The 9,011-nt window shown below is 43.2% G+C and overlaps 1 protein-coding gene across 1 annotated transcript in view; it reads right to left on the bottom strand.

The window, feature by feature from the left end:
- DNAJA1 (DnaJ heat shock protein family (Hsp40) member A1) overlaps positions 1-5,034 on the bottom strand; it is a 12,692-nt gene extending 7,658 nt beyond the window's left edge. Inside the window, exons 1-5 of the mRNA XM_040482776.1 lie at positions 4,870-5,034; positions 3,645-3,786; positions 3,291-3,468; positions 1,153-1,257; positions 4-45 (exon numbers count right to left, since the gene is read on the bottom strand). Coding sequence (XP_040338710.1) covers positions 4-45; positions 1,153-1,257; positions 3,291-3,468; positions 3,645-3,776 — 457 coding nt within the window. The 5' untranslated portion in view covers positions 3,777-3,786; positions 4,870-5,034. The remainder of the gene's footprint in view (positions 1-3; positions 46-1,152; positions 1,258-3,290; positions 3,469-3,644; positions 3,787-4,869) is intronic.
- Positions 5,035-9,011: the final 3,977 nt, after the last annotated feature.

The following is a 9,011-nucleotide window of genomic DNA, read 5'->3' as shown; positions in this document are numbered from 1 at the left end:
GGCAATTGGGACAACATTCTACCGCTCCTTTCTTACCACCTCGGCCTAAACAGTTTAAAAAGAAATGTTGGAATTCAGTATTGGATATGACGAATGTTTTAATATTAATCGAAGTTCTTAAACACTACATTCAGTTTCCAAGGTTTGATGGAATGCTGTCCTAAAAATCTACAATTCAGCCTTATATTTCACAAAATATAGCCACCACCAGCTTCAGTTAATAGATTAAACATTTTTACTGTCTTTCCAAAGAACCATTTCGGATTTTTTTAAAAAATTTTTTTGTTAATGTTTATTTATGTTTGAGATAGAGACAGAACATGAATGGGGGAGGGTCAGTGAGAGAGGGAGACACAGAATCTGAAGCAGGCTCCAGGCTCTGAGCTGTCAGCCCAGAGTCCGATGCGGGGCTCGAACTCACGGACCGTGAGATCATGACCTGAGCCGAAGTCGGACGCTTAACCGACTGAGCCACCCACGCGCCCCCAGATTTTTGTTTTAAACATGTACTCCCAAAGCACAGTTTTTAGGAATACTTTATCTGTGAGATGAGAACATTTTAAAGCATGTATTCTCTTTAGAAAATACCTTTATTTCAAACAAATAACTTAAGATTACACGTTCTCACCCAGAAACTGGTCTAAACAGTTAAGTGTCCAAAAAAGAAGACACTGTTTAATTACAAATCAGGGAAGCCATTAGAATGACATAGTTTTAAAGAGAACAGAAGTGTTCAACTCTGAATAATGTTGAGGAAAAAAAAGACACCACAAATTAGACTGATCCCAACTGTATTTAAAACATACAAGGGGCCCCTGAGTGGCTTAGTTGGTTAAGGTCCAACTTCAGCTCAGGTCATGATCTCATGTTTCATGAGTTCAAGCCCCACATCAGGCTCTGTGCTGTCACAGCAGAGCCTGCTTTGGATCCTGTCTCCCTTTCTCCTTGCACCCCTCCCATCCATAATAAACAAACGTTAAAAAAAAAAAAAAAAGAATAAAACACACACGTGGAAAAAGGTGGTGGATTCAGGAGGTTTTCTTCATACTCGTACTCTCCAAGATTTAGGTAGAGTACTGTCAGTTTTATTTATCTAGAAGAGCTTTGGTCTCATTTTCACTTATAGTAAAGGTGTGAAAAGACCATACATACCTTCACATTTGTCGCAAATCACATTCTTTTGCAGAGCTAGTTTTCTTGTTGCACCATTATATAAATCTTCTAAGGTTACAGAGAGCTGATGCACAACATTTTTACCTAGAATAAATGACAGCTCGTTAAAAATCTAAGAAATTTATGTTTGTGTTCATTGCACTTTAAAAATAGTAAAGAATAATGAAAGACTAGTCTCACAGGACACATCTGTTGAGCACCTATCACATACATAGAAGTTGGCCACATTATCACACATGATCCACGAACTATGATGTGATTTCAGTTGAGGAAAACTGGGTGACACTGAATAATCTGCCCGAGGACATATTTGTGGCCATCTTATAAACCATGCTAATCAAAAACCTCAACTGCAAAATCACTTGGGAAATCGATGTTATTTAAATAGGTTTCACAATAAATTAATCCAAACTGCATTTCTGTCCTAATATACTCTAAACCTTTCACTTAGTATGGTATTGAACATGGCCAACCATTTCTTCATCCAAAAATCCTTCAGCACACTGAGTTCCAACTAAGCAAAATTCGCCAGGAAAGCAGACATATTTATTCAGTCTCTACAGAAGGCTATTAATTTCCACTTCTTTCTGAAGCGTGGCATATTTACTTTTGGGGCAACAGTAGTTAAAGACTGTATTTCTCATACAGTCCTATTCAATACACCTACAATAGAAACGTTTTATATCCATGATATCTAATACAGTAGCCACTAATCACATGTAGCTATTTAGCACCTAAGAATGGCTACTATAAAGAAATTTATTTAAATGTAGCCAGTGGCTATAAAGCAGTGCCATATCTCACCTTAAAATGTGAAATGGAAAATAGAGATTGCATAAGGATACAAAGGCTACAAAGAAGTCACTTGCCAATAATTAATAAGTTCCTAGCTAATGATTCTTCCACAATGACTTTTATCCACCAGGAATGAGTACTGCCTTAAGCCTCAGTGAAAAACCTCCCTCACTCTTATCTGCAGAGCATGCCTAAAGAGTATTTTTAGTTTCCAATGAAGCACCATTAACTGTATCCTTTTCCTCCTAGCTCCACCTTTGGTTCTGTATCAAATACAGGTCCATGTAGTTGATTCTGGCATGCTAAGAACTGCCCTTCTTTACCTTTATAGATTTGAGACTACAGAGAAGGGAGAGCAAACAATTCCTGAAGTGTGACTTATCCTCCAGTTTCATGACCAAAAAACCTTTTAATGGGAGTCAGACTTTGCTAGTCCATTCCTTAAAAAAATTAAAAAAAAAAAAAAAACAAAAAAAAAAACAAAACAAACAAAAACCCAGCTGTTTTTCTGTGGGACAAATCATCCTAAGTAATTAACTTTGATTACAAATTGTTTTAAGTTCCTTAACTACATTTTTGTTAAATGTTAGGGGTACATATTTTAAATTGAAGCGAGATTAAACAGACTGTAAGCGGGGCGCCTGGGTGGCTCGGTCGGTTAAGTGTCCGACTTCGGCTCAGGTCATGATCTCACGGTCCGTGAGTTCGAGCCCCGCGTCGGGCTCTGTGCTGACAGCTCAGAGCCCGGAGCCTGTTTCAGATTCTGTGTCTCCCTCTCTCTCTGCCCCTCCCCTGTTCATGCTCTGTCTCTCTCTGTCTCCAAAATAAATAAACGTTAAAAAAAAATTAAAAAAAAAAAAAATCTCTTTAAACAGACTGTAAGCTATTGGGACATAATAAAAGCTAATCCTGACTCTGATGCCTTGCTACATATGACCCTGAGGAAATTTTAAATTTCTGCACTTTAACTCACTTTCAACAAGGCCACCACCTCCAACTGGGCTGGAGGGTGGGGGAGGGGTCAAATATCTCTAAAAAGGGTTTTGAATACTATGTTCCTATACTCTATTCCTTTACCTAAGGGTTGCTAACCTTCCAAATGTCATACATATTGGAGAACTTTACAAGCACTTGTTAGAACTTGATTGACTTAGCTGTTTTCGGTTACCTCTCACTTTAAAAAATTACATCAAAGTGGCAGTTTGTCAGTTTGCAACTTTATACCAACATGTAAACAAGCATTTCAAATAGGTGATTTCTCAAGAATTTACTTTCACAAAGGGCTACTTTAATTTGTTGCATGTGGACTAGATTATTCTTACCTCTCCTCTCTCTCTGCATCCTTCCTCCTCCTCCAAAAAACATATCAAAGATGTCCATGGGGGAGCCAAAACCACCACCTGCTCCACCTTCTTTAATTGCCTGTTCTCCTCCTTTGTCATATAATTCCCTTTTCTTCGCATCAGAGAGCACTTCATAAGCTTGAGAAATCTGTTTAAACTGAGAGAAAGAAAATTTCCCTTCAGAAAAAAGGTGCTGCAAAAACAATCACTGTATTACACATACTCATTATCAGACTGCAATGGAAACAGTATATACCTGGCAAAGAATTACACAGCTACATTTAAGACTGAACACATAAAAAAAAAAAAAAAAAGTAGGAGTACATCACTTACCTTCTCTCCTTCATTTGGATTCTTGTCAGGGTGGTACTTCAAAGCCAATTTCCTGTAAGCCTTTTTCAATTCTTCCTGGGTGGCATTGGGTTTGACCCCCAAAACATCATAGTAAGTAGTTTCTTTCACCATTTTCTACAGCCTGAAATAAAATGCAATTTTAACTTTCAACTATTAATTAGGAAAAGTCAGAATTAAGGCAGAGAAATCATCTCTCCCAAATCTGATAGAACACTACCTTCCCTAACCTTCAGAGAAGGGAACAAATCCTTTGGTAATTCAGCGATAAATTCTTACTAAATATCAGCTAGTAATTATCAGGGAATAATTCACAGGCCTTTCTCTGTAGCAGCTGGTCCCCACTTTCCCACAGGAAAGCTCCATACTTAACGCCACTATTATCCGGATTCTTCCTGTTTCTCTTTCCCAGTGTGACAGCAGTAATCAAAAAGAGCACCAATAGGCTCAGTTCTTACGTTATCCTTATCTTCCGGTAAATCGGATAAGCCCTACACTCCCTAGATAAAAAAGCATTTGGACACGGGGGAGGAGGGAAAGGAGTGGTTTATGAAACTGATTTTAAGCCACCACAAAGCGAGCTCTCCCCCCCGGGAATCTTAAGGGTGTTTCTTAATCAAAGAACTTATAGCATCTCTACTTTCACTACCGAACACCTCTCGCCCCCACGAGTCAGCGTAGTTTCCATGGTGTTAGGTTGCCCCCTACGTTAGGTGCAGACCGTTATGGTTTTCTTCCTCCCACCTGGGACCGAAGGGGTGGGAGAACCCCAGCCAGCCCTCAACAAAGAGGAGCTCGGAGAAGCGACCGCAGCCTCCGCCCCGCTCCCTCCGCAGCCCCTCGCCCCCTGGCTCCTTCCGCGCGTGCGCCAATGGTCGCCCACCCCCAGAAAGCCGGAGCAGAGGGGACGCGGGGGCGCGCACGGAAGGGGGGTCGATTGGAAAGCTGAGGGCTCCAAGTCCTTGGGGACCTCGGGCTAAATAGAGTGGAAAATGCCTCAGGAAACATCTCGAGCCCACTCACCGCGTGCGGAAGACTGCTGCGGCAACACACCAGCCCTCCCAAAAAGAAAATCGTGAATACAGGAACCGACAACCCTCCCGCCCACGCGGAGTCAACCGCCTCCGACCGCGGCTCCATCCGGATTCCCCGTGCCGACAATGGCGCCGGCCTTGGGACGAGAGGAAGCGCGAGAGCTGAAACTCACCGGTGAGGGGGCCGAGGCCGGTGTTGGGGAGCGGGAAGGAGCGCGTTGCTGGGCGCAGCTCGGGCAGCCGCCGCTCCTCCGCTTTTCAGCGAGCGTTCTGGAAAGTTCCGCCCGGCGCGCCGCAGCCGTCGTCTTTTGTAGCCGAGTCCTGGCGCGTCACTCGACGGAAGTCCCGCCCCTTTCGCCGCTGCCACCGCCCCGCGGTTACCTAGGCAACGGCGCGGGGGCGCTCGGACTGGGAGGAGCTGTGCCGAAGGGCCTTGTGGGGGTGGGCGCAAGCCTTGGTTCCTGGCGCTCGTGGAACTTTCTGGAGTTCCTTCCTCCACCCAGTGGGCCGGGGAGCGCGGAAGTCTTGGGCGGGAGCGGGGATTGCTCAGCAGCGGTGCAGTACCCGGCCAATTCCGGAATCCCAAATGCGCGGGGCCGTGGCTGCGGCCTGTGATGGCGTGGAGGGCTTGGGAACAGAGCCCCGTGAGGGAGCTGAGTTCGGAAAGAGAACCTCTCAGAACAAAGCCCTCCCTTCCTCCTCCCCGCCGGCCCCTCTTTTGCCTCTTTGGGCGTCTCTAACTGGCTTTGTTCCTCAGCCTTGAGATTCTGGAAGCCCGCTGGGGAAGAAATGCCGAGCAAAGGGGTTTGGGCTTGTTCTGGGCAACCTCACAGGCCTTGGATCTTGCTCCTTTTTACGCGTAGTCCGTGGCCTTGTAATCCATCAAGTTGCAAGTGGGAGGAGTTCTTTGTTAAAGTCCTGGCCCCTGTACACATGTTATTTGCCTTGGCCCTGGCTGTGTCCTACACGTTGGACACAGGGAAATGTTTGAAATGCCTTGGTGCAAACTTAGGGCCTTGGACTCCTGGCCTGGCATTCACCCTGTTGGCTAGCGAGGGGCAGCAAGCGTGGCTAACAAGTCGTTTTAATTGATCTAAAATTCAAGCCCTACCAGTCTGTAAACTTGGGTTTACAGTCTGTAGAGTGAGTATATGCGCTTTCAAATGAGTCCAGGGGGCATAATGGAAAACGGAGTCTGTTATATTCAGTAATCCCAAACATCGGAGTATCTACAACCAAAGAAGATGGAGATGCAAAGATGAAACCTGGTTCATGTTGCGTAGACTTTAGTGGGGAACCGGACATGTCAATGGACTTAAGGGAACCACAAAATAGAGGTCAGCAGGGGAGAGACTCCTATATCAAATCTGATGGAACAGGGAAAGCGTCCATGGGAAAGTAGCAGTTGAGCTGAGTTTTAAAGAAGGGAGAAGAGCTTTCCCAGCAAAGGACAAAGCACAAGGGAAGGCTAAGGGGTGAAAGAATGTGATGCTTCTTGGAAATTGCAAGTAATTGGATACTGCCAGAGCTAAGGTTGCTGGTGGCCGGAGGCTAGTCTTCAGAGCTATTTGGGGGAACACCCTTTTGATGTATCTTGCTAAACTGAGGATTTTGAACTTTACTCTGGAGGCCTCCTGATACGTACCTTTTCAGACTTAATAACTCTTTTGTTTAAACTGGGCACCCAGTCACACCAAACTATCTGCTGTTTTCCAAAAACGCTTTACTTCTCTGTGCTTTTGCTCTGGCTGACAAGACCTAATCTTTTTTTTTTTTTTTTTTTTTTTAATTTTTCTCTTTGAGAGAGAGACCCAGAGCATGAGTGGGGGAGGGGCGGAGGGGCGGAGGGGCGGGGGGAGACACCGAATCTGAAGCAGGCTTTAGGCTCTGAGCTGTCAGCACAGAGCCCCACGCAGGGCACAAACCCACTAACCATGAGATCATGACCTGAGCCCATGTCAGATGCTTAACGGACTGAGCCACCCAGGTGCCCCTGACAAGACCTAATTTTTAGGTCTTGTCATTACCTTCTCGATTTATCAGCTCTGGTATAAACTTTTTTATTTTAACCACCACTTGTTAAAAGTCTAATACTGCCAGGCAGAGTACTAGGGTTTGGTAATATAAAGATCATTTAAATTATGTTCCCTGCCTTCAAGAATCTCATCACACATAAAAGGACGAATTGTGTTATAAATGCCAGTAAAGGAGTATTGAGGTGCTGAACTTTGCACCATGCAGATGGGTATCCCAGATCAAGAGACCAGCAAGTGTAAAAATATGAACAATTAATAGAGAACAGTAACAATAAATTTTGTTCATATGTTTTGAGGTGTTTTCGTTCTAAAATTCCGACTTTACCATGGCATAAACTATGCGTTTGTCAATCTAACATTGGTTAAGCATATAAGTAGAGTATATACATTAAATCACTTTGAGTTTCCCCAATAAATAGTACTAAGTCTAGTGTTTCTTAAATATTACTGTATTTAGTGTTTCCTTTAGCCTCAGGAATTCAGTTGAAATTCCCACAACTTTGAGAAAGATGGAAGTCAACGTAAGGCTATAAAATGTGATATTGAAAATTCTTCTAAAACCTGCAAGCGAAGTGAGCTAAATTCTTTATTAAGAATAAAATAGGGGCCCCTGGGTGGCTCAGTCGGTTGAGCGTCTGACTTCGGCTCAGGTCATGATCTCACAGTTCATGAGTTTGAGCCCCGCGTCAGGCTCTGTGCTGACAGCTCAGAGCCTGGAGCCTGCTTCGGATTCTGTGTCTCCCTCTCTCTCTGCCCCTGTCCTGCTCTCCCCCGCCCCCCACCCCTATGCTCTGTCTCTCTTTCCTTCAAAAATAAATAAAAACATTTAAAAATTAAAAAAAAAGGGGGGGTATAAAAGTTGGTTTTAAGAAAAGGAAAACTATGTGCTTGTTTGCTTGTATGTGTATAGAATATTTCGCAAGGATATCCCAAAACTTGTAATATGGTTGCCTTTGGGGAGAGGAGAATGGGAGGGAGATATTTCACAATCTACCATTTTGTAACTTTGGAATGTTTATTTGTAGTATTTCTTTAAAAAATTAAACTTAAGGGGTGCCTGGGTGGCTTAGTCGGTTAAGTGTCCAACTCTTGATTTTGGCTCAGGCCATGATCTCATAGTTTTGTGAGTTTGAGCCCCATGTCCATGCAGAGCCTGCTTGGGACTCTCTATTTTTTTTTCTCTCTCTCTGCCCCTCCACTGCTTGAGTTTTGTCTCTCAAAATAAATAAATAAACTTAAAACAATTTAAAAAGTGTAAAATTCTCTCCTGTCAACTGAAGCTTTGAACTAGTAATTTGTCACCCCAGTAGCAAAGTTGGGTAATTCTTGGCGGCCTTAAAACTGTCATCACATATGTTCTAATATTTTTCCTTCATAGAAACTTAATGATGCTAAAAATATGTCCTGTGGTATCTGGTGTCTCATTCGGTCAAGTGTTTGACTCTTGGTTTCAGTTCAGATCATGATCTTGAGGTTTGTGAGTTTGAGCCCCTCATTGGGTTCTGAGCTGACAGTGCAGAGTCCGCTTGTGGTTCTCTCTGTCTCCTCTCTCTGCTCCTCCCCTGCTCATGTGCTCTGTTTCTCTCTCTCAAAATAAATAAACTTTAAAAAATTAATGAAAAAATAAAAATGTCTTCATGAAAAATCTAGCTTTTCAGTAAAAGAACTCAGCACTTTTAAGCATTCTTATTTACATAAAATAATATGAAAAGATTAGCAGTAAGTTAGTATGTGAGTTTTTTTGGTAAAGACATGGTATATCATACATGCTATTTGCAACTTGTACTTTTCACTTAATTTATTGTCATCGTGTCAGAATAAATAATTAATTTTTAAAAATATATTTGTTTTTTGAGAGAACTTGTGTGCACACATTCGCATGCAATCGGGGGGAGGGACAGAAGGAGAAGGAGTGAGACAGTCTTAAGCAGGCTCCATGCTGAGTGAGGAGCCCAATGCAGGGCTTCATCTCACAACCATCAGACCATGACCTGAGCAGTAATGGAGTCAGACGCTTAACTGACTGAGCCACCCAGGAGTCCCTTACCTTGTTATTTTTATTTTATTTAATTAATTAATTTATTTTTTTAAAGTTTATTTATTTTTGATAGAGACAGAGTGCAAGCATGAATAGGGGAGGGGCAGCGAGAGAGGGAGACACAGAATCCGAAGCAGGCTTCAGGCTCCGAGCTATCAGCACAGAGCCCGATGCGGGGCTTGAACTCACGAATCATGAGATCGTGACCTGGGCCGAAGTTGGACGCTTAACTGACTGAGCC

The sequence above is a fragment of the Herpailurus yagouaroundi genome, unplaced genomic scaffold (assembly GCF_014898765.1).
Source record: "Herpailurus yagouaroundi ecotype Mexico unplaced genomic scaffold, PumYag 160, whole genome shotgun sequence".
NCBI lineage: Eukaryota > Metazoa > Chordata > Mammalia > Carnivora > Felidae > Herpailurus > Herpailurus yagouaroundi.
This window is presented reverse-complemented; position numbering and strand designations above follow the sequence as displayed.